Source organism: Micropterus dolomieu, linkage group LG17, assembly GCF_021292245.1.
Source record: "Micropterus dolomieu isolate WLL.071019.BEF.003 ecotype Adirondacks linkage group LG17, ASM2129224v1, whole genome shotgun sequence".
Classification (NCBI taxonomy): Eukaryota; Metazoa; Chordata; class Actinopteri; order Centrarchiformes; family Centrarchidae; genus Micropterus; species Micropterus dolomieu.
In genome coordinates, this window is record NC_060166.1 from 6,838,961 (window position 1) to 6,865,227 (window position 26,267).

At 41.2% G+C, this 26,267-nt stretch overlaps 1 protein-coding gene across 1 annotated transcript in view; it reads left to right on the plus strand.

The window, feature by feature from the left end:
* The window catches only part of tpst1 (tyrosylprotein sulfotransferase 1), a gene marked incomplete at its 3' end in the record, with an annotated part of 837,181 nt that extends 813,424 nt beyond the window's left edge, over positions 1 to 23,757 (plus strand). The window contains 2 exon segments of the mRNA XM_046074880.1: positions 10,780 to 11,817; positions 23,559 to 23,757. Of these exon segments, the coding sequence (XP_045930836.1) occupies positions 10,961 to 11,817; positions 23,559 to 23,757 (1,056 nt within the window).
* Positions 23,758 to 26,267: the final 2,510 nt, after the last annotated feature.

Here is a 26,267-nt window from a genome sequence, read left to right on the forward strand (position 1 = left end):
GGTGTTCCATATATGGTCATTTGCTCCCACAGCAACGGCACAGCAATGCTCAGTCTGTCTGTACCGCTCTGCGATAACAACCTGGTAACATGCTTCAGCAGGAGACAGTGGGCTTTGAGGGGGGTCTTAAAGAGACAGGAGCATCTACAGCTTGTTTCAGACAGAGGCATTTTTTTGAACTTTGAATCATGCAAAGCTGCCATACAGGAATCACAGAACTACAATATAGGACTGGAAAAACGGTATAATAAAAAATAAAATAAATAATATGTCTCCTAAGTTGCAAGTAGTTACACATTGAGGAAAAAATAAGTCATGTATAGAAAAAAATGTGGATGCAGCTACATAACGGCAGTAGGTTGGATGCCGGTAACTGTATTTTATAAAAAAAAATTTCATATTTCTCTTTCTGGAACTTTAGCTATACTACAGCGCTGTGTGTGTGTGTGTGTGTGTGTGATAGACAATGTATCAATATATCTACGTGCTAAAAAGTTTTAGTGACACTGCAAAAAAGAATTGGCATCGTTGTGTAACTTGGACTAGCACCAGCAGTGAGCTTGCTCAGGTCATAAAGCTGCAGTTAGTGGCTCGCTGGGCAGTGAAGTGAGATCCACAGGCGAACTTGGCATTACTGCACCAAACTAAAACAAAACAAAACAAAAATAAGACTACACTGTTGAGCCACAATAAATCACTGCAGGGGAAATGACTTAAATGCTGGTTAGTGATTAGCCTAGATCTTTCTACTGAGCCATAACTGCCGTGTAAGTTGAGTCACTGGTTATTTCAACAGTAGCTTCATCAAAATATCATTAGTTTGTGTTCTTCCTTTGGTACAGTTTTAAATGTTTGTGTGGATGTTTCCGTTAATAAAATGGATGTCTGTTGTTTCACCAACTGCTGGAAACAGCTGGAAGGCAGTTAACGCTTGCTAACCTCTGCCTCACTCTGGAAGCTCAGCAGGACTGGATGGGGCCGGGCAGTAGTATGTTTTTAAGGGGAAAGTACATGAACACACATTGTAGGGAAAATATTACAACCGAAAATATAAGTAATGGAAATAACCGACATGGAAAAATTACGTCTGTTAGCGGTACTTTTCAATTAATTGTCCAGCCTTAACTGAAACCACTGCTGATGTTACTGTATTTGTTAACAAAGCTATATTTGACATACAGTTCTGTACTGGATTACTGTATAGTGATTTCAGTACATAGTATGGTCATTTGAAACAGTCAGTCAAATTCAGTTAATAGGGAAGCTGTCCGTTTCATTACTTTATGTTCATGATTGTCTATTACAGTGAGTACGGTTTAGGGCTCTATATGACAAATGCACCGAGATAACTTCTGTCGTGAATTGGTGCTACGTAAATTATATTGATTTGACAAATGTCAATTAGATGGAAAAAGAACATTCAGTTATAATAAAAAATAATGATGATAATAATAATAATAATAATAATTTGCTTATAGTGATCAATGTGACCTCCAGGTTTCCACAGTTTAGTATAAGTCATGTTCACCCACATATGGGAGCACAAATGAAAATGTATCAGATTCTGAGTTGTAATTTGGCCCATTTGCAGCCTGCTATATAATAGAGATCCCCTTATCAGAAGTCAGAGCAGAACTTTAAAGGACATAAAACAAACTACCCTGAACAAGGTAATCTAATGCTGTTAGTAAATCACAATAAAGCAACCACTCCCTGTATTATTCAGTCTTTATCCCTTCCTCATCCTATGCTTGTGATTTTATGTGTGTGTGTGTTATCTTTTATGTGGAAAAAGGGGATAAAAGCACAACATTACATTCAAAACACCTCATTGATGTGGTTCAAACATTTAGGCTGACTGTGATTTAATACTACTCAAGTAAGACCAACACAATTCTGTCGCTACAGGCCAAGTGATTAAACAAACACTTAGATGAATCTTGCCATGGGGCTGGGTTTCTCCCGTGTCAAGAAATGTCAGAGTCTCCCATCTTTAATTGCGCACCATCTATTCTGAACATGCAGACCGGGTCCCTGCAGCTCATAACCAGTGTGACAGGTACATAAGCAAATAAAATCCTCTGGGAACCCAAGGTTGACTAAAGGTTTGTACAAATAATGGGGGAGGACAACGACTTTCTTTGACCTCATCCCTAGTTTATTTGCTCTGTAATCCTTGCTCAAAGGGCCTGGATGCAGAGGAACAGCAGCCATGCATTAAGAAGCAGAAAGTCACACCAGTGGATTAGTTTACACATGCTGCATCATGACTTTACTCCAGCTGGAATGAGTCGGTCTTGCCTGGAGAGAGACATCTCTTCTCCCTGTCATACAGTGTAGCTGGAGGTTGATTGGGTTTGTTTTATAGCATGTGATTTATGACAGAGCCTGAGGGACAGAGGTTGTGGACAGGGTAATGGCCACAGTCCTACTGATTGATCCTGCAGGAATGTGCCAGATCACAGATCTGATTGGAAACTTAATAATGGCTGGATCATTTGTCAGTGAGAGGATGACTGTTGGAGACCATGGCTGCACCAGCATGGTCACTGTGATGTTTCTCTGTAACTGTGTTGTTTAGGTTACTCCTATTATTCCAATTTTGGTGATGGATATGCTGAAAGTTAATGCCAATGCAGATGGTGTTGGATAAATCAGTCTGTGTTCCTTCTGTTATTTTAATGCATTCAGTTTTGAACTGGGACAACTGCACTGAAGCTCCCTCAAACAAAGTCCTTTTCCAGGTGAAAGTGTGGCCCCTCTGCAAACAAGGACTGATGCAAAGCACCTGAAACCAAAGCCATCCAGTATCATCTCTTATCATGCAGAGCTGCAGCAGCAGTTTCAGACCAGCCATTTGTCAACAGCAGTTCCAGTCCAATGTGTGCCACCTTGAGGCAAGGAAAGGAACGGCAACTGCAGATGTAGATGCTGTTGATGCGCGCCATCTACAGGCAAAGAAAAGTTTGACACTGCCTTGAAAAGCTGCTCTTACTGCTAAACGTCAGATTATAAGTTTGTCAGTGAGTTACCAGCTACTATGAGATGCATTAAACAAAGAGGAATGCAGGAAGACTGATAGCTGGCTGATGTATACAACTCATTATGTACTGAACTGCCGTCTTTGAAAAAATCTGCTACTATTGATGTGGAAGCCTAGTTTGAAACAAAACAATTTTACAGTCCGAGTAGAAACCGGGTTCACTGCCCATGTCAAAATGACAAAAGGACCTGGAGTACACCAATTAATCCAGAGCTGAAAATTAAATGGACCCAGACACAAGGCAAACAATCTATTTAGTCAACCTAAACTGGGTGTACAATTGTCATTTGATAATTGGTTTCAAATCTACTGGATAATGAATCCAAGGGACGGAGTTGCCATAGTCAATGTCCAAGTGTCGCACCCCATCACCATATCGGAAAGAAAAGAATAAAAGAGCACAGGCCTCTTAAAGTTAGAAAGGTACAAGTACAAATGGCCATCTTTTAGGCCGAAGGGCTCCACTGCGTTCAGAGTGTGAATCCAGTTAGCCTCTCTGCCTCTGTCAGACACTAGAAAACCACAAAACACTGTCTGCTGGCTGTTTGCACAATTAAAAGCTGTAAATTAATCTGTGTGATACACAAATGGATAATCAGAAGGTAGATTTTTCCTATAAAAATGCCAAACGTTTGTTGTGTCCACCTTCTAAAATGTGAGGATTTGCTGCTTTACATAGTTTAGATTCTAGTTATTTGAATATAGGACACTACTGTAAAATCTTAAGTGTTTTTTTTTTTCAAAATTATCTAATGTTTTGTAGATATAATGATTTCCGTAAAACTTCAGTTAATAGCCGAGTCACAAACAGCCGCCTGCCTCCTTTACTGGCCTGGTGTGGGGACACATTTTGACAAAAAAAAAACACCTGCCTTAATTAAACGCCTGGTCTGGTTTTTATATATCTTAAACCCCGCGGGGCCGCCCGCTTTAGCTGCTTCTAAGCTGCTTAGATCGTTAATACAAATATTAATGTTTAAACGTATGATCAATATGGACTTGCTGAACATTGTTAGATCGGTTAGATTCTCCACAATACCGCTGTTAAGTTCATTTAACGAAAACAACAAGACCCAAAGTCTAATTCTTTTAAATTTACCGGTGTAACCTGCCTGATACAAGAGAGGAAAAGGGGGAAAAAGTTCTGACTCACGTTAACTTTGAAGCTCTCGTTAAGTCTGAATGTGTCTGTTCCTTGATTATTTAATATATTTCTTTAGTCCGTATGGGTCCAAAGAATCAAAACAGCTTTTCAGAAAAATGAATCCATCCAAGTGAAGTCCATCGCTCTCTGTCTGCTAACTTCTCTCATCCTGCACCGTGTTGTTGTTTTCGTGAGGTTGCTGCCTTCAAAATAAAGGCGCATAAGCCGTCTGTTGGAGCTAGATCAAATGAATGACTGATAATTTTAGTATTATTCTGTTTGAAATAAATAAACAGTTTCTGTTTTGTGCAAAAAGAATTAAAGGCCCGTCCCATATGGACGCCTGTCCCAAATACAGGCAGGGTCAATTCAGTGATTTTAGCAAATAAAAGCCCGGGCTATTCAAAGTTTTACGGTAATCGATAAAACGTTGCAAGCTCTATAACTTTACTTATCATGTAAATGCTACAGCTGTATTTAACCGGTCATGTCCACCAGCCTTGACACAGAAAAAAGCACACCGGACTTCTGCAAAAAGCTGCTGACAGGGCCAAAATCATGTCATCATGGTTGTCTTTCCACAACTTGAGTTAATTTACAGTAATCCATTGCAAGAGTGCTTTGTTTGTCAAATTAAATTTACTTCCTTCCTTCCAGAAACACAAAGATAAGCACTGTAGTAGACCAGCCTGCACAGTAGATGTAAAGAATGGACAGAAGTCTGGAGATGTCTGTGAAGTGAAAGAACATTATTTTAATGCTTTTTAAATTTAGCATTTGAAACAAAGTGCCAGCTTATCAGTCACTTTTGACTGGTTTCTCCTGCCAATATACAAGTAGCTTTGCTGTCCTGCTGGCGGATCATGTCATCAAACAGAGGGAAATGGAAGTGAATTTGTTGTGCGATGCAAATGGTCATAACACCGAAAAGTGCTTTTTTTTATGCTATTTCCGGCCGATTAATTTCGGTTGCCGAACATTCTGTGCATCCCTAATTTAGTGAGAAAAGTTATTTCAGCTTAGTTATGTTGTAAAATGTGAGGGTGGAAAGTAGCGGGCTCTGCATTTGGTTCATTTTGAATCTACAGAGTCCCCCGTAAGAGGTACAGAGGCAACAAACTGACTCTGCTCAGCTCCTGACACTGTTTGAAGGACTGCTCACACCAACTGATTTCCCCCTGCTTATGCCAGACAGATCATTTATCCACTAATCACTGGAACATTTAATCGAAGAAACCTTTTAACCTGCCGGGCATTCTAATCAAACTGTTTATTTCAGTGCAGAAATGATTGGGAAGTGAGAGGAATAGTGGTTTCCTGCTGTTCTTTTCTTTTCGTTGTCAGTATCACAGACCTCTCTCACCAGGACTTCACGAAGTGCAGCGCTGCCCTCATTATTAAGTGTTGATGTGGTTTGGTTTCACCGGTGCTCCATGGAGAGCAGCCTCAGCCTCCACTGCTTCCACTAACAGATCAATGGGAAAAAATATCCTGTGAAGAGGATACAATATCACTAACAGGAGAGAAGAGCCTCAATTAATTGAACACAAACACATTTCAGCCCCGGTGTGAGGTGTAATGCGACACTGCTCTGAATCTCAGCCGCAGTTTATCAGTCAGGCATTCATAAGGCTTCACCTCTGAAGGGACCCCCGTCTTTAGGTTCTTTTCCATTCTGACAGGTATCTAATAATGTTATGCAAAATGAATTAAGACAAATTAACTGAGTAACAAATGGGAGTGATTATGGTTATCTAACAAGTTTTGACTTAACCACTGGTATCTGGTAGGATTCTACAGTTTGAGCAGGTTAATAAAAGTAATTCCACAGTAATCATTGAATTGAACATTTAATGTTATCATGTGATGACAGACAGGAAGTATTTTCAAGTCTTCAAGTTTGTTTGCGAGATTATTAGACCACAATATGAAGTCCAGTGTAAGAAATAAATAAAAATAGATGAGTCATACTAAAGAGAAGTCAAGCACGTCAGACAGTCTTAACATTAATCTATGGACATTTCTGCATGTGTATATTTAGTCTTATATTGAAGATATTTGTGTTGGTTTATGAATGAATTTATTAGATTAGTCTAATATTTCATTATATGAAATGGGTAAGCTACACCGTCCTGTTTATTTTCATTGAAACTACTTCTTTTGCAAAGCTTAGTTTCCCTGACTGGCCTTTGATAATACCAATGACTCATCTGTTGTCTTTGTCACATTCCACCTCCTTCTTTCTCACCCCCGTCACCTACCTGCTTTGTTTCCTTTCGTTTCCTGCATAACCTTTATTTGTTCTCTTCACCAGATAATCGTAGTTAGTCAGTAATTTAGTATTCTATGTCATTTGTAGGTGATTTTCTGGCTGTATCTTTCTGTGCAGCTGTTTTGCAAAGGTCTTCGTTCCAAACATGATGTTAAATCTCAGTGAGACATACCTGGAGTGCATTCAACCTCTCAAATTGATTATATCTAACTGCAAAAGTGGATCAGAAGGTGGACTTTACCTTCAGGGGAAATGGTCGCAGCCTTGGGGAAACAGCAGGCCCCTCTTGTGCTCCTACTAATAGACTAAAGGTGTTGGCAGCCTGGCATGCTTTGTGACTTCCCCCTCCCTTTAACACTGAATCACCAAGGAGAAGACACAGAGATGTGAGATTGCGTGGGTGGGCTGAAAGAAAAGACAACAGGAAAAGAAAGAAATAAACATCTTCAGATGCTGCACTGTAGGATTTAGTATAGTATTTACACATTTTCTACATTCCTCAGTGCCAGTGCAGAGGGAGTACTTGAAGCATTTATTTGCAGCTTAGTCTTGCATGAGCTCCCTCACACGGGGAGGCTAATGCAAGGAATTAGCTGTAATGTTCTGTTGTGAAAGTTAACAGTCGAGGATGTTTGCTTAAAAGTAACAACAGCCACTTGGCTCATTAGGCACAAGTAACCCACTGAGAAGAAGTTGGCAACATGGTGTCAGAGGGGAAACAGATGGTAGGGTGATGCATTGGCCTTCCTTGGTCTGTCGCAACCTGGTAAAACTGGCTAACACAGTACAGAATGTATGGACTTGCTTCAGTTAGTTGGATTCATCTTGTCCGGTGCACACTGACTAAATGATGCTCGAAACGCTATTTTATTGCATAAATACAAACTTTTATTTATTTTTTCATCTTTACCGTTTGTCAGTTCTTTATTTCCCAAATGAGCAACACCAGCTACCCACAACGAACTCCTATCATTGTGGTACTTGCTCACAGTGAATGTTTGTAACATTTGCAAGTAACTAAAGTGAAATATAACAAAAACTCAAAGATCTGTTATCACATTTTTTTGGCTGAGAAGGTAGAAACTAGTGTATGTTTTTTTTTTGTTTTTGTTGTTGTTGTTTTTTTCAATGGCCAGTGGCGATATTTAAAGAGCTGATATAGCCTATATAATGTGGGTACACTGGGTACAGTGTGTCAGAAGTGACGCCATTCAACTGCATTACTCTGTACATTTTAGGATAATATATATTTAATGCTACCAATTAATGGTTTTAGATTAGATTTGCTGTCATTAGGATAGGAAAAACATGTTGACATTTAGAAATACAACGGTGACTGAAAAAATGAATGCAAACGATGGATGCATGAGAGTTATAGCACAGGGCACGAAACTTTTTTTGTACCATGCAGGGGGATGCACGGATGCATGCATGGCCCTGAAAGTGGTCGGAAAAGTGAACGCCATAAAGTCAGTGTTCTTGGGCGTGGAATCTCAGGAACTCATGGCATCCAGCTTAATACAATACCACTACCATTGTGCTAGCTAGCAAATCCTTCTACTGTAGGCAGTGTTTTAGCTCATTTAATGGACCAGCTGTAGTGTAATGTCAAGTGTGTACTTTAGCCTATTGTCAGAATAATGCCTGCTAATCCCCAATGTAAATATGTCCTGTATATTGGTTTTGTTTTGTTTTTTGTGCTTTTGTGTCTTACTACACTATGTCCAATAAAAAGTACACATGGACACACCTGCGACATCTAACTATAACAAGAAAATAAGTCCTGTGACTTCTTTTTTTATTATGCTTGATGCTTTTTTAATTGTGCATGCGCACTGGGGTCGCAACCATTTATTGTACTTTTTAAAAATGAATTGTTGGCTAACCATAATAGAGATGATGATGATGATGAATGCTTTGTGAATTTAGTGAATCCTCCTCTTGAATTTCTGTGGTGACATTTCCGTCCAAACCAGCAGTCTTCAGATATTTTTGAGAATTAGTCCCCAACGGCTTCATCATTCTTCATTTATCATACTCTGGTCTTCAGATTTTGTGTTTTAGCCAGTGTGTGGTTTTGTCAGGGCTGGGCACAGATGGAAACTGTTGTTTTCTCCCTTCGTCAGCAGTCGACATTGTATGCCAAAAATGTACTCTTAAAAGCATTTCTAAACATAGCTTTATGTGAATAACTTGGGATCTCCATGTATCTTCAGATATTAACTCTTTCCCAGGACATTAAATTCCACTCCGCAGTCACGTTTCTGCTGGGAAGGAAGTCGCTAACTTTTAAATTGGAACTAAGACGATGACTGTGTCTTGCGTCATCCTGCTGTGATCCAAACAGTCCCTCAGATACCATAAAGGGGGGTGTCAGCTGCACTTGGTTCGTTGCTCTTCTGTGATGAACAGCAGAATGTCACATAGTGATGTCAGAGGCACTGCTGTGGCAGAACAGTGCTGACAGAGCCTGTTAACCATCATGCTCATGATGACGTGGAACATGTGTAGACAGGCAGCAGAGCTAATAAGGTGACTGGCTTTCCTTGTTGGATTGTGTGGCTACAACATTTCATTCTTAGACCATATATGTAAAGCTAAACTGTATCTAACAATTTTCGCGTTCTTCCCCACATAAACTGGTATTTATGAAAAAAGAATGTGTGGTGAGATTGTTCGCACCTAAAGTAGACTTCAGACCAGGCGTATGGGCCTACACAGTTTTCTTTCCTGATATGAGAAGGAGGACATTAAATATAAGGTGTGAGATGTAACCTTATAGTAAAACATTGTTTCTTTAGGTATTTTGTCTGATATTTTCCTTTTATTTCTGCAATCTACCCAGCAACTGTAAAATTTCAGTCAAGGCACATTCATCGGCTTAATTGAAGTGATGAATTTTATCATTCTTTTTATTTACATTCATGCCATTATTTCCCCATCCACGATCTTTTAATTTTATCCTCAATTGTTTTGCACTTTGCAAAGTCTGTTTCAGTATGATGACTGAGATACCACCACCAACGTTGGTTTACAGATCCATGTGATGAATAAATAGTACGGGCGCTATTAGCCACAATATAACCTCTATTGTGGTGCTGATGGAGAACATCGCTGATAAGACACGGTCTGTAAAACTGGGCTGCTTCATTGCCTTTCTTCACACTGACAGGTCTAACGAGTGGTGGGGCACGTAGGTGTAATGCCCCAAATGACTAAATGACCTCCAAAGGATAGGGCTGTTGATCAGTACCCATGATCCTTAAATCCACTGGAATCATGATTACTTAATTAACCTGCACTAGTGATAAAATGTCCTGAGTTTTTAGCCACACTAGCCAGCTAGCAAGCATGTTGACTTAGTCTGTATATGCAGCTTTTTCTGTACAATTAGTCAACTGTACAAAAGCTAGAACTTTAGAATGAAATGTAATTGATGAGCCCTAATGTTGTGAGTTACAGGGCACCATATCTCTGGAGAATGAAAGAGGTGGGGTCAGTATCTGAGTGTTATGTAGATGGAGATAAGTCCTATCACTGTTGCTGCAGCTAGCTAGTTGCTAAATGTCCAAGGTAACAAAGTTTTAGAAGAGTTACTACCCACCGTTATTTCCAACATTTTTCTTTATTCAGGTCAGGTTAGCCTAATAAGAAACTTACACCTGACTGAATATGTGGTATGCACTGACCAGCTGTGGCTTGCTCTTGTCCTTCACCCCCTGCTCTCCCACCCAGGCCATTTATTTCAGGAGGGTGACTGTTGCTGCAGGGTCACTGCAAAGAAACCCTCACACAAATAAACTGCACTAAGCCTGCAGTGTGTTGAATTTATGTGTGGGAATTGTATGTGTGTAGGGCTATGTGTCTGTGTTTATGTGTGTGTGTGTGTGTGTGTTTTGTGTGCAAACTTACACATTTCCCTATCTACAGAATGTGCACATTGTGTCTCTTGTTAAAGAGTTAAGTCATTTATCTTTCAGTGGGCAATATGGAACTCTCCATAAAAAACATGTGACTGGTTCTTTGTGAGTTAAGGCTCTCTGCAATGTAACATTGCACAGTAATGTTGGCCTGAGATCAGAAGTCCCGTCAAATAAAGAGAATGTGGTGACCACTGTGATCACCATGACAGATTTCTCATCTGTAGGTTGTTATTCAAAGAGACGTCTGATGTGCACGGAACATCGACAGTGGAGTTATTTTAAAAACTGGGACATGAAATTGTTCATTTGATGTTTGTTGTTAATTTTGGTTGATGAATGTTGCCCAAGTGTTGAATCAGAACTAACTGCGTCTTTTGTGTTTTGTGCCACAATCCAGGCCTCATGGAGCTGGGGACTCGACGCCTGCTGTGCACCAGGGAGCTTGATCCATGCCCGGTTCCCAGAAAACAACCATAAAGGGTGGGAACCTTAATTACCCTTCAGTTACCCTTTTTCCCACCCCTCCCCCTAAATTGCCCCTGTGGTGATATCGTCCTCTCCCACCTGTGGCCTGCAACATGATTGGCAAGCTGAAACAGAACTTGCTGGTGGCCTGTCTGGTTATCAGCTCGGTCACTGTCTTCTACCTGGGCCGCCATGCCATGGAGTGCCACCATCGCATTGAGGAGCGCAGCCAGCCGGGTGGGATCCTGCCTCTGTCAGCACTGGGAGGTAGCATGCGGACCACCTTACGGACAGGCCAGAATCTCAGCACCCCTTTTGTTTACAACAAAGACATGCCACTCATCTTCATTGGTGGAGTGCCCCGCAGTGGGACCACGCTAATGCGAGCAATGCTGGACGCCCACCCTGAGGTGCGCTGTGGTGAAGAAACCCGTGTCATCCCACGAATTCTGGCCATGAAGCAGATGTGGAGCCGCTCAGGCCGGGAGAAGATGCGCCTGGACGAGGCCGGTGTGACAGATGAGGTGCTGGACGCCGCCATGCAGGCCTTCCTGCTGGAAATCATCGTCAAACATGGAGAACCCGCCAACTTCCTCTGCAACAAGGACCCTTTTGCGCTAAAGTCGCTGTCATACCTGGCCAAGATCTTTCCCCGTGCCAAGTTTGTACTCATGATTCGTGATGGACGGGCTTCAGTCCACTCCATGATCTCACGGAAGGTGACTATTGCCGGCTTTGACCTGGGCAGCTATCGTGACTGCCTGACCAAGTGGAATCGGGCCATAGAGACCATGTACACTCAGTGCCTGGAGGCATCAGACAAATGCCTACCTGTGCACTACGAACAGTTGGTCCTCCATCCTGAGAAATGGATGAGGACACTGCTGAAATTTCTTGACATTCCTTGGAATGTTGCTGTCCTCCACCATGAGGAGCTCATTGGGAAAGCTGGAGGAGTGTCCCTCTCCAAGTAAGTAATGTTGGCAGCAACAACCAAATTTCGGTATAAGGTATATGTTGCATTCACCATGCCTTGTGTTTTGATGGTAGTTTGATTCTTATAGGGAAAGATAGGTTGTAGAAGAAAGATAATCATCAGTGTTATTAGATGGAATCTGTAGTCTGTTTTAGTCTATTTTAGTTTAACTTTTACATCTTATTGTTGAACTTAATTAAGTAATTGTAGTGATTGCAGCCACAGAGTAAAACATCACTCTGGTCAATGTGTCTTTGATCCCCTTGTTTGTAGCTCTGGGAAAGTCTTGTCCATGTTGTTACATCCAGGCAGAACTCTTTAATTTCAGGGTAATTACAACATAGGTTGGGATGTCTTTCAAGAATAGATTTTATTTTAAAACGGCTCCCTCAAACTGAAATAGCTTCATTGTGTTTTCATTGTTTCTTGTTTGTTGTATTAAGACATCTTGCGTTGAGCGCAAAGGCTCTGAATTTTGATTGGGAGGTAACTGACAGTAATTACAGTACACAAATGCAATGTTTGGCGGTACGTTGGTGTTTACTATATTGCCAGACAGCGTTTGTAACCATGTTGGATTATGACATTCTTTCTGTAACACTCGTTGATGTCTTGCTTTCTCACTGAATATTTTGTTTATATGTCCCCTGGCGTTACGGAGTTACAACGTGTTGAGCCTCTGCGGAGGCCTGTGCCACTGTGTCTCGCAAGAGTATAAACAAAAGTTTAGGTTTGGGTGTGATAGGTACCTTGTAAAATCAATTGCCTCTTGTCTGTACCACTGCATGTTTAAACTTATAGGCCATTTAGGTATTTCCATCACTCTAAAGTGGTTACTAGCAGTGAGGACGCACTGAATCACCATCCATCACTGTCAGGCTGTGACTCATTTTCAACCCTTTTTTTTCTCAGAGGCTCCTTGACCTTTTGGACACTTAACTTGTTTGGAATGCAGTTTCAGGAAGCTGCCGGCTATCTCTGCGATAACAAATGTAGCTGATAGGGAGCTTAAATTTCTACAGAGGCTTCATTTGTGCTAGATGCTTCCCTACAGCTGCAGATTCATTAAATACGTTTGCAGTCGTAACGGTGGTTAATTCAGTATTTGCCGTTACGATTGTTGTGATTTGTGCCAGCCTCACAAGCGCTACGTGGTACACTTAGCTTTTGACTACTTTGTTTGGAGGGGAGATGAAGTATGGAATAGCTATTAACCTGGAGAAAAAGGACATGTAGGTAGCAGTATGTCAAGTCATAGATATCACTTTCTATTTAATCTTCAGTTTCTGTGGGCCTTGAAAATAAGCATGCATCTCTGGCCTTGACAGATATCCTTCCCATGTTTTCACAAAACCTTCAGACTTTCCATGATTACATTTCATTTGGAAATTAAACATCCTACTGCAGCGCACAGCAAGGAACCTACTCATTAGTCTAAAACACTTGAGAATATGTCTGTACTGTACTGTAAGCAGGTTTTCCTAATGGCCCTGCCTGGTGTCAGAGTTGTTTTGGTTTCCGTGATTTGGGAGGTCGGCCTCTGGAAATTGCTGAGGAAATAGTGAAGGGGTGCAGCCCCATCCCCCCCCCCCTGTAGGCCCCCCCTGCTGCCGCCCTTTTCCTGCCACGTAGCAACAGAACACACTCCATATCCTCAGGAGACATTTGGGTCACATTTTGTCATTGTCTGCATTTCTAATTGGCTACATATTTCATTTCTCTTTCCTTCTGTTTTCCTTCCTTGTGTTTCATGACTTTGATCTGTTTTACTATGAAAAGAAATAACACAAAGAAGAAAGGGATGATCATTTAGAACAGGGGTTAGTAATCAAGTTCAGTTGGGGGCCAGATTCTTTCACCAGTGTTAAATGGGGGTTTATTGTAAACTGAATAGTGTGAGTGTTTGGACTGCTGGTTAGACCAGACTTTTCTAATTTCTGAATTTTTTAAATACCTAACAATCAAAGAAATGGTCTACAGATGAATTAAGAATGATTATGACAATCATTAGTTGTAACCCTAAAATCAAGTACTGCCGTATGCTGTTTTTACGCAGGAGGTGTTTTTAAAGCTATTACAATCAATCCAGCAGTCTACACAGGCCTCGTTATGGATCATGATTTAAGCCTAAAGTGTATTTTTACAATTCAAGTCTATTTTCTTCTGTTTAATGTGTATAACTACAGTGATTGTGTGTTGTGCTCTGAACGCTGCCCAAAAAACAGGTGATCCACATTCTCTTGTGTCCTGTGTAGACACAGATGGAGCACTGAAGGGACTAAACCTGTGAAATGAAAAACTGTTCCGTAGAGGATGTGCAGTATGCTCAAGTTCAGTTGACTACTTTTTCACAAAGGCATCAAGCAAACATTCAAGTGATTTAGATAAAGAAGTATGACAAAAGCTAATGTTGATACATAACTACAAGGATAAATCACTCATCCTTATAGAGGAATGTTGTTTTTTTAGCCCTTCTCAAATGACGTCAAAGCCCTGAGATTCTCTCTCAAGGACTCTTCAGCAGTGGTAATATTTGCGGACATATGAGTTTGAACCTACTGGCTGTGGTTGACATATGGCCCTTTAGTCTACACTAGAAAAGATGGACTAGAGTCATAAACCTGTTTATTCATAACGGCAGCATTCTGGCAATGAAGCTTAAGCACATTGAGTCATTTGATCATTTTAACTCTTAATTTAAACTACTCCCAAGTTGCTGACCTTGAAAATTTTCTTTAAGTTTACAGATTGACCTCTAACCTGGAAACAGGCGCCTACTTTTTATGGTTGCAGATGAGGTCATGGGAAAAGAAGAGGGCCAAAGAATGAGCTAGACAAGTATCTGGCAAATGTAGCCAGATCCACTGCCACCACAAATCTAGTAAAACCCAGGAGTTAAAGAGATGTGAAGCCAATGAGCTTCCTTGGCTCCTTCCATTTTATGATTTCATTCCTTTTCATCACTGTATTTGAGATCAGTTTAGTTCTCTTTGTCACAGCCCTACTCACTCTAAATGTTTTAACAGTCAAGCCACAAACATTCTGCTCTATGTTTATAACAACTTGTACTGATCATAACCTGATCTTTAACAAGAAATATAACTTAGAATTTAGTGCATTGTTCAAACGTCTATTGTTTACCGACCAGTTTACCTTTGTTTGATAAGATATAAATGATTAGTGTTGACTGGTCCATTGTGCTAAAGGTTTGAGCAATAGGCAGGGCTCGACAATAACAGTAACAAGAATATGGTACAAAACAGCCAGTGCTGACTGTTGTTTTCGCTGGTTAAAATGACAACATTAAACTTGTCTTTTGTCTGGTTAAAGTTCCACTCTCTAAAACGACTGTACACTGTTTTTGTAGTTCCCACAACTCCAACAGTGAGGAGTCCACTCTCGTTTCATTCATAAATCAATAATTTAAGCTTATCATCTTAATCGTTTTGAACCAGGACTTCTAATATTTGGTTCTTGATAAATAAGTTGTGCCAAATTTAATAGGCTACAGCTCTTATTTCAGTGTTTCAGATACATATTATAGTGTATAAAAGTATCGGATCTGACCTGACATGAAAAGGTTTGGTGGGAATGGGGCAAAAAATTTTTTTATAAAATATTACATAAGAATTAGTGAGATAAGTGAGATTACTCCTAGCTTTTGTCATGAACTGGCTTTTAGATTTAGGTTTAATCCATATACATATACCAACCAAAAAGCAAAGTAAACATCTTTAATCTTTTGTAACTACAAGATAAATCCTGTTCAACTAGCTGAAAAACTCAAAAGCTCATCTTAAAATACTCAGACGTGTTGTGATTCGAGCTGAGATACTATGGAGGCTCTGAAGTGCTCTTCAGCCATGTTACTACAACACTGGACTGCTACGACTCAGTGGTAAGGACCCCTTGTTTCTCAGAAAGGTCACAATGTCCTCTTCTCTTTTAACACTCAGTTGTGTCCAGACATGGGAAAATCATCTCTGTTTGAATAAAACAGGTTGTGTGTTTTAACCTTTTTCCTTTCACAACTATGGAATGCTACATCGCCTGAAATAGAAAAACAAATGTGAGGCCAAAATATACTAATATCAGCACAGGGACGGAGACTGATAAGAGCTCTTTGGGGTCCAGATGCAGATCTGTGCTCATTTAGTGCACACGTCACCCCTCCACAAATTGATTCCCATCAAATATTAATGAATGTGGACCTTAACCAGAGCCCTCTGAGCTGAGACATGGAGACACTGCTTTGTCCTGCATGTCTACATAAACCAGCCCACTGTTAACCGGTAAGAACAGAGTTCAACAGTGACTTTCAGTCCAAAACACAGTCACAGTTGGATTTACCTACACATGATGAATAATTCCCAGTCTCTTCCTCACAATGAGAAATACAGCTTATTAATTACTGGTATTGGATCGGAACTCTGCATTGGCCAATACCCAAAGCCCAGTGTCCGTACCTGTACTGAAAAAGTCAGATCGGTGCATTCATATTATTTATCCTGACATCGTGTTCTAGTGACTGACACATTGGTTTCACAATTGGTACAGCTGTGTCAGACTCATCATCACGCCATTTTTGTGGCGATTGTGTTGTGCTAAATTTTGTGGTTTGGACACAGGAAGATGACCTCCTCATTCTTAATCTTAACCTTTAAAAGCTCTGCTTGGCTATGCCCTTTCTCCAACCAATAAATTGTGAAAAGAAATGCCCATCACAGAACCACTATACTGCAGTGCTTTTATAACTTGTGAACAAGAAGAGAATGACCGTAAAGAAAAAAGGAAGTAAATATGCAACATCAAATTAATTAGCAAAACATGCAGCTGTGCATTGAAGTCTTGAGACTGTGTATTGAGAACAGGGGCCCTTTCACAAAAGCAATTTGCTAGCGCTGATCACAAATAGTGTCAGCAACTGGTGATTTGACCACAAATTTTATCATGTCAAAAAATGTCATATAGGTTGATTTCAGATCATATAATAATATACTGTATAAGTTAAAAGGGCCCTGCGATGGACTGGCGACCTTTCCAGGGTGTACCCCGCCTTTCGCCCGATGTCAGCTGGGATTGGCACCAGCCCCCCGCGACCCTGTACGCAGGATAAGTGGTTGATGATGGATGGATGATGGATAAGTTAAAAGGCTGATTTTTACTCCTGAGTGAAAGTTGAAGAATCCAAACATTGTGGTTTTTATGTCATTTTTATGGCCATGTTCTGACCATAGAGAGCAAACACTTGCCAAACAGTGGATCATTTCACAAATCCGAGCTAGAACATTAAAAATGAAAAAATACTTTTTCATCAAATATGGAAAATAAAGTTAAATCTGTTTTTCAGCAATTGTTTCTCAACAAATCAAATATTTTAATAGATAAATGCTGAAATCAAACATGTATTGAACATTGCCCAATCCTACACAAAATTGCAAATAAATGTGTGTACTCATGTGTCCTCAGTCAACAAGTAAAGAGGAAATTACATCATGTTGTAAGTCACAGCTTGCATGTTGCAAAAGCAGTGGAACGTGCCCCTGAACAGGAAATCTTTTTAATCTTTGATTATTTTTTTTCTGTATGTGACTGTTTTCCTTCTTGAATGACAACACTTTGTGATGACAATCCCTGACAAGCTCGTCTAAGCTAGAACTTAATGCATTTCTCTAAGTATCTGGACTTTGTGTTTATATCATCTTCATGTCTGCTATCACAGGCTTTGGTCATACCTCTCCCCTAAATGGGACCTGATACAATTTGATGTAAGAGGAGGCCAGCCACAAGTAGCCTTCAGGGCTGCACAGCTACCTTTTTACCATCATAAACATTTTGCCCCACCTCCTCTCAAGTACTTTGCCCACAGTGCATTAAAGTCAACCCCCATGACACCCGGCAGAAAATGCCTCTTGCCCTCTACAACCACCCGCACTCTTCGCTCTCCACCATCCCTCAGCTTTGGGTCTCTATCTACATGAAAATCTCAATCAGAGGGCAGGCAGGCCCCAGAGCGGGACCTTGTCTTAGCATTAACATCAATTACCTGGCCTTGATTCAGTGGAGGCCCTGCCTTGCTGAGCAACTTACTCCATTACTTATCCCAGAGCAGGGAGCCATTCCTCCCCTCCTCCCTAACTCCCCATTCTATTTGTGATCTTGATGCCTCTATCTGATTCTCTCTTATCAGCCATTGGTGATACAGAACACCACCTTGGGTAAAGGAGGCGCAGCAATGAATAATTGACAAGCTGGAGGCCATTAAGAGCATCAGACTGAAGGGAAGTGGTCATGTGACGGGCAGAAAGGTTTTTTTTTTGTTTTTTTTTTTGTCACATTTAAAGCTGAGAAGAAGAATGTGTGCGTCACTTGTTCAGCAGTATGGGTGCAAATGATTTTAGATTGATGGTAGGAAACAAACCAATACAGGGATATTTATATACATTGATTGCAAGGGTGGATATTTCATGTCACTGTTGGTGGGGACAATAAATCTTATCCCAGTGGGGTGGCGACAAACTAAACAATCTCTTAGACTACAAGTCTGCTGCTTATCTACCAGCCCACTGTGTCTGTCTCCCTGTTCTCCCCCTGTGTCGTCTGTCTCCCTGTTCTCCTCCCGTGTCGTCTGTCTCCCTGTTCTCCTCCCGTGTCGTCTGTCTCCCTGTTCTCCTCCCGTGTCGTCTGTCTCCCTGTTCTCCTCCCGTGTCGTCTGTCTCCCTGTTCTCCTCCTGTGTTGTCAAGAGTGATTATGTCTTGACTCAGCCATTTTGCAGTGCATGTAGCATACACATTCACCTACAGTACGTGATCATCCAAAATTAGGTGTTCGTTCAGCATTTACAGGAAATTCTTGTTAATCTGGCACCACTTTGATCAAGGCGGTGACTGATTGGCTATGTTGATGCTGCTCTGTGACTTTAGCTGGTGAGTGAGCTTTTACTGATCAGGATTCCTGACCCATTAGTACCATTTTGAAATGTATTACTATAGACTGGTAGTTCCCAACCTTTTTGACTAGTGACCTATTAAAATGAAGCATTACTTGTCTGAATGTCTACTTGAAACTTGTTACGGCGTAGTAAATCAGGGTGAACAGGAGTTGTGGTCAGTTTGACAAAAATATGTATTTTTCCTTCTGAGGTTCTTAAATTTGAAGGATTTTTAGATGCCTGAAAATAGGAAAGAACTCGGTATTTCACAATAAAAAAATTTAACAAATATAAATATTTCTTTCTTATCCCTTTAATTGTCTTGTGGCCCCCTAAAAGGCTTCCTCGCCCCAATCTGGGAACCACTGCCATGGACAATGCAACTCTCAAACTGTTCACAGCTCTTTCAGAAAGCTCAGATATTTACGATATAGATTTTATCTATAGGAGAATCTGACAAGGAACCATACAAGAGGATATTGTCAGGTGTGTATGTTAGATGAGGATCTCTATACACCAACATGATGTTGAAGCTGAGCTGCGTTCTCTACTCTCAGTCTTTGTCTTTATCAGTTTATGTTCCACGTCAACACTTAGCAGCCTCTTGGGTCTTGATGGAGTTACCTAAAGTGATTCCCTACCCATTTGTTGCAGAGTGGATATTTGGATCATGGCCCGACTCTTAGAAACCATCTACACAGTCCTCCCGAGATGACAAAACCAGCTTACTCTATTAATCATGCAGGAGACTATACCCCTACAGTGTAAAGATTCAATTGCAAAGTAAATGGATTAAAGGAAAGTAAATTGCCATATTGAGGTATAGAGTCAGACAGGAAACATAGGCAGTGTTGCCCGTATATAGACTGTACTTGGGCACGCTGTACAGGTATTATGGCTAATCCACTGAAGCATTTTGCAGAGAAACAGAAAGATGTTATCTGGTATTACATTAAAGGCATAATATGGAGTTTTCAGCGGCCTCTAGCGGCTTGAACTCATGAGTGATGTTACGTCCCAAGGTCTAGGACGCAACATAAAAGTGTAGCTTCCCACTCTTCCCATTCCCAGACGAGGCCAGAACACAGGAAATACAATTTAGCAGTTTTATTAGCTTCAGAGATGAGCAGTGCCCAAAACAACAACCAAAACAATCTAATAAACCTAAAACTTTCCTAAACCAACAACAGAAAGTAAAGAAAAGACAAAGCTCTAAACTAGGCTTCTAATCTCAAAAAGGGCTTCTCACTCCTACACACTGCTAGTAGCTGACAAAAGGAAGCTACAACAAAGAAACATCTGTATATAACAAAATGGCTAAAGCCAACAAAACAAGGTTGTCAACAACCATCAGATTTACAAAGCTAATTTACACAGATTCACTTACAAATCTCATCTAATCACAACAGTTCTCTACTCACGACTAACCGACATAACACACAGTACACAGGCTCAGGTTGGGAATGGCAGAGAGAGAGAGGAGTTCCTGTCAGTGGGGCTTAAGACGGCTGCTGTCATCCAGGTGACCAATCAGGAGACTCCAATCAGCTCTGCAGGACCAATCCAGAATGCCCACCTGTTCTCCATTACCTGCATACACACACTCTAAGGGAGGAGGGAGGGAGACAGCTGACATTGCAGGGGGAGATAAAAACAAACAAAATATGACCCCAGGGTCACAACAGTGAGCATAATGTGAAACACAAGCGCTTTCATACAAAGAAATATGTTGCTTGTAAAAAGTGTTTGCTTGAGCCAGTTAAAGGGGCTATATGTAAGTTTTTGATTTTAATAAATCAAATTTTCATTGCCTTTTTTATGGGCTCAAAACTCACTTAGAAATTGTCTTTGTTGCTTGCATCAGCCACTATTCTGCTTTTAATGTGAGGTCTCCAGGTCGGATTCAGCCCTGTGCGCGCTCCTGAGTTTCTTCTCAGACTACAGCGATAACACGGCAGCTCACGACATGCAGTCCACTAACACCATAAATCAACCGGCTCACAGCAAAACACAGACTCCACGTTAGGATACAAAACAACAGTAAAGGTTTATGTGCTGAAGCCCATCAGATCAAACAGGTTCAGATGATGTCGAGTAAAAACACAGTGAGCATTAGTAAAGCTGGAGAAACACAGAGAAAGTCACGTTAGCTCGCCGGCTAACGAGCAGTTGCTAACATTATCCGGCGTTAAGTTGTATCGCTTTCTACATGTTACTATCCTGTGTACAACTGGTGTTGATTTAGCCTGCAAGAAATTATGTAACCGTAAAAAGCAAATGTGCAGAGATTTGTTTACTAACGTTAGCCTATGGTGATGCAGGCAGGGCAGCCAGCTAAAGCTACATTAGCTTGGACCTGCCGCTGTTTGCTTCATAACGTTTAATTTAGATTTATTGTGGTTTTACCGATACTCAGGTACACAACTTCTCCACCTCTCCGTCGCTGTAACTAACGTGACCCACATAATATACAGTACTGCAGCAAAACGGCGGAAACAGCCCAGAGGAAGAGCCACAGTACACTACAGTAAAGTTACTTACTGCGGTATAACTGTTATAAAGTGTGACACAAACTCATTTTAATATTCAGTCCAGCTCACTAACCGTTCCATTATCATCCAATACATTTAGCTGTGCTGACATTGCTGAGCCTCCATTGAAAGATACACAGATAGTAAAGATAGGCGAGCTAACGCTGTAGCACGTTGGCTAAATGCAGTAAATGTACAGTTATCATGTAACGAGCATGGATTAGTTCAACCTACAGCTGATGAAACTATTACTGTAACGCTGCAGGGGGGGTTTACCTGAGTTTCCACCATGTTGTCTGAAGCTATCACCCTGTCTATACGTCTATATAGCCGCTCTCACTCTGCCTTTCTTGAAAGCGGTTGTGTTTTGAATTATGCTCCCTCATGAGTTCAAGCAAGCACGCGTACGAGCACATGCCTGGTTGCAAGACCGCACCGCTAGTGGCCGCTGAAAACTCCATAATGCACCTTTTAAATTAACTATTTTTCAATTCAGACCGTCCCATAATAGGACTGACCATGAGAAACACCGGGAGAAATTGCTGTGTGGACCACGTGAGCAGCCAATTATACAAAAACAAGAGCGAGAGAGATTGTCGGGTCTCTTTAATTATGTGCCAGCCCACACAAGGATTAGATAAGCAAGGTTTGGGTTTGCTATTTAGGTATATCAGGTGCCTTTTGTTGAAACATGTTCAGCCTTTAAAGTTGGTGCGCTGGTTAATGTCACTTTTTGTGAATCGACCAATCACAGCCTGGATGGGGTGGGACATTAATGAAAGGTTGACGTGCTACTGCAGACTTTCAAATGTTGAACTCGTTGTTCTTCTAAGATAGTACGTAGCATTAACAAATCAGAGACTAACCACTGTGTAGACCATTTTTCTTGCACAAGAATTTAATGAAGGAGCAAATCCTAGACTATTTAGTATGCTATTATATGAAAAGAATATACCATACATCCATCGTCAACCGCTTATCCTGCGTACAGGGTCGCGGGGGGGCCAATCCCAGCTTACATTGGGCAAAAGGCGGGGTACACCGTGGACAGTCCATCGCAGGGCCACACATAGACAGACTCACGCTCACATTCACGCCTAAGGACAATTTCGGAGACACCAATTAACCTAGCCTGCATGTCTTTGGATGGTGGGAGGAAGGGGAAGGAGCACCCAGAGAGAACATGCAAACTTCACACAGAAAGGCCAGGGCAACTGGGGTTTGAACCCACGACCTTCTTGCTGTGTGAGGCAACAGTACTAACCACTGTGCCGCCCCTGAAATGAAATGAATATACCAACATTATATAATTAATTGTACATTATACTGTTATAGGGAAATTTCATTTTCATGTTCAATTTTGGCTTCCAACAATTGTGAAATTATTTAATAGATAAAACGATTATTGTGCCGTTTTGTCTTGTGTTACAAATAACTCATTTTTGGATGGGTTAAATGCGGAAAACAAATTTCCATACTGGGATCAATAAAGGATAACTTACTAAACTAACTTTACATAACTAACTAAATCCAGCCCACCCCTTTCCTTGACAGCAGCAAAAGGCTAAAATCACTCTCACAGTTCAGGTCACTGCACTCATGTGAGCAGGTGTTTAAAGAGTGCGCTCATTGTCATCATCATACATCAGAGAGGAAATCCCTCCTGCTGGTCATTGGTGGTAAACTTTGGTCATTCCAGAAACAAAATGCTGCAGTCCAGCAGCCCTAATCCCCTAGCTTGTTGAATCTTTCATTATAGGCAATGAATAATTCCCCTCGGCACATAATATAACACACATAATGGTGGATTCCTTAAAAAACAGAACACCCATGGTTGATGGAGGAAAAGGACGGGTGGAGCATTATTCATCTTCACTTAGAAACACTGGAGGTATTAATTTCATTAAAAAGAAGCGTGATTAAACTGAATAGCTAAGCTCAAGGAGACTATGTCCGGTCCATATGTGTGCTATTGAGCCAGACTGAGCATGGATGGTAAATCATATGAAATGTGATGCATGTTGACAGATGACTGATAACTGATATCGTGAAAGCTAATTTTTTCAGCATATTTAAGAGCAGCCTGCTGAGAGAGGGAGGAAGGAATCTTTAATAGTGTCTCATGATTCAATTTGATGCTCAGAGTTAACAGAACTGAGAGATGGACTGGTCTGTTGTAAACTGTGCCATTTGGAGACAAGCTGAGCTAACCTTTGTGGCATGTGATAACAAGTACCACAAGCTGAAACAAACTTTTTTTGTTTGTTGTTAGAGTGGAGAGATCAACAGACCAGGTCATCAAGCCTGTCAATGTGGAGGCCTTGTCCAAGTGGGTGGGGAAGATCCCAGCTGACGTGGTGAGGGACATGGCCGTCATCGCCCCCATGCTGTCAAGACTGGGCTACGACCCCCACGCCAACCCTCCCAACTATGGCCGACCCGACCCCAAAGTCCTGGACAATACCAGAAGGGTGAGTACTGACCAGAACATGAACATAATTTTTTTCCTATGTTCATCATTTTCTCTGTCAAAGGGGCACTTTGGAGTGTTTTTTACCTCAAGAAGCTTAGATAATTTATCCTGATGGAAGTCACAGTTTTTTAAAGGAATACTTCCCTTTTAGCTTTTTTGCTGAGAGTTGGATGAGAAGATTAATCTCATTCTCATGTTTGTATGGTAATTACGAAGCTATAGCCAGCTATGGTTAGCTTAGCATAAAGACAAAGACTCCTTTTAAAGAAAAAATCCAGCATATAACCACAAAACCACATATTGCCATTTGACCACTTTGGTTATTGTATAGATTAAACAAACAAAATACGATGTTTTCATTTAGTTCACTTTAGAGGTAGACGGATACTGTTAACTTTGGAAAAAGCTAGGGCTGAACCCGAATTTTCAAATATTTGATCATTGGGTAAGCATTCAAATTTCAATTTTGGGATTCGAATATTGATTTTATTATTTTATTTTTTATTTTTTTCTCCGCACTCCTGCCCTCCACCCTACCTCTCTTAGTCCTCCACTTGGGACTACTAGCCTAGCCACAAGAAAAGTTAAACATGACCTTTTGGTCATAATAACGTGCTGTTATTATACACAGTGGGGCAAAAAAAAAAAATTTGTACGTTTGCTCACTGACAAAGAAATGATCAGTCTATAATTTTAGTGGTAGGTTTATTTGAACAGTGAGAGACAGAATAACAACAAAAAAATCCAGATAAATGCCTGTCAAAAATTTTATAAATTGATTTGCATTTTAGTGAGTGAAATAAGTATTTGACCCCCTCTCAATCAGAAAGATCTCTGCCTCCCAGGTAGGTTTTATATAGGTAACGAGCTGAGATAAGGAGCACACTCTTAAAGGGAGTGCTCCTAATCACATTTGTTACCTCTATAAAAGACACCTGTCCACAGAAGCAAGCAATCAATCAGATTCCAAACTCTCCACCATGGCCAAGACCAAAGAGCTGTCCAAGCATGTCAGGGATAAGATTGTAGACCTACACAAAGCTGGAATGGGCTACAAGACCATCGGCAAGCAGCTTGGTGCAAAAGTGACAACAGTTGGTGCGATTATTCGCAAATGGAAGAAACACAAAAGAACTGTCAATCTCCCTCGATCTGGGGCTCCATGCAAGATCTCACCTCGTTGAGTTGCAGTGATCAGGAGAACAGTGAGGAATCAGTCCAGAACTACACAGGAGGTTCTTGTCAATGATCTCAAGGCAGCTGGGAACATAGGCACCAAGAAAAAAATCGGTAATACACTACGCCATGAAGGACTGACATCCTGCAGCGCCCGCCAGGTCCCCCTGCTCAAGAAAGCACATGTAGAGGCCCGTCTGAAGTTTGCCAATGAACATCTGAATGATTCAGAGGAGAACTGGGTGAAAGTGTCAGATGAGACCAAAATCGAGCTCTTTGGCATTAACTCAACTCGCTGTGTTTGGAGAAGGAGGAATGCTGCCTATGACCCCAAGAATACCATCCCCACTGTCAAACATGGAGGTGGAAACATGATGCTTTGGGGGTGTTTTTATGCTAAGGGGACAGGACAACTTCACCGCATCAAAGGGACGATGGACGGGGCCATGTACCGTCAAATCTTGGGGGAGATCCTCCTTCGCTCAGCCAGGGCATTGAAAATGGGTCGTGGATGGGTAATCCAGCAGGACAATGACCCAAAACACACGGCCAAGGCAACAAAGGAATGGCTCAAGAAGAAGCACATTAAGGTCTTGGAGTGGCCAAGCCAGTCTCCAGACCTTAATCCCATAGAAAATCTGTGGAGGGAGCTGAAGGATCGAGTTGCCAAACGTCATCCTCGAAACCTTAATGACTGAAGAGAAGATCTGCAAAGAGGAGTGGGACAACATCCCTCCTGAGATGTGTGCAGACCTGGTGGCCAGCTACAAGAAACATCTGACCTCTGTGATTGCCAACAATGGTTTTTCCACCAAGTACTAAGTCATGTTTTGCAGAGGGGTCAAATACTTATTACACTCATTAAAATGCAAATCAATTTATAACATTTTTCACATGCGTTTTTGGATAATTTTTTTTTTTTTGTTATTCTGTCTCTCACTGTTCAAATAAACCTACTACTGAAATTACAGACTGATAATTTATTTGTCAGTGGGCAAACGTACAAAATCAACAGGGGATTAAATACATTTTCCCCCCCACTGTAGACTACATGTAAATAGTAAACGGAGCGCGCTCTCTCTCTCACACACACTCTCACACACTCTCTCTCACACACACTCTCTCTCTCACACACACTCTCTCACACACACCCCCCGCGTCAGGTTTCTCCCTCACTCATGTCATTGCCAGAACTATTTGGGCATTCATTCTTCTATTTTGCTTTATGAAATACAAAGCTGTATCTCGTGAAATTACAGCCTGTTTACAGCCGGCGTAACGCCACAAGTAACGCCACAAGTAACGCCACAAGTAACGCCACAAGTAACGCCA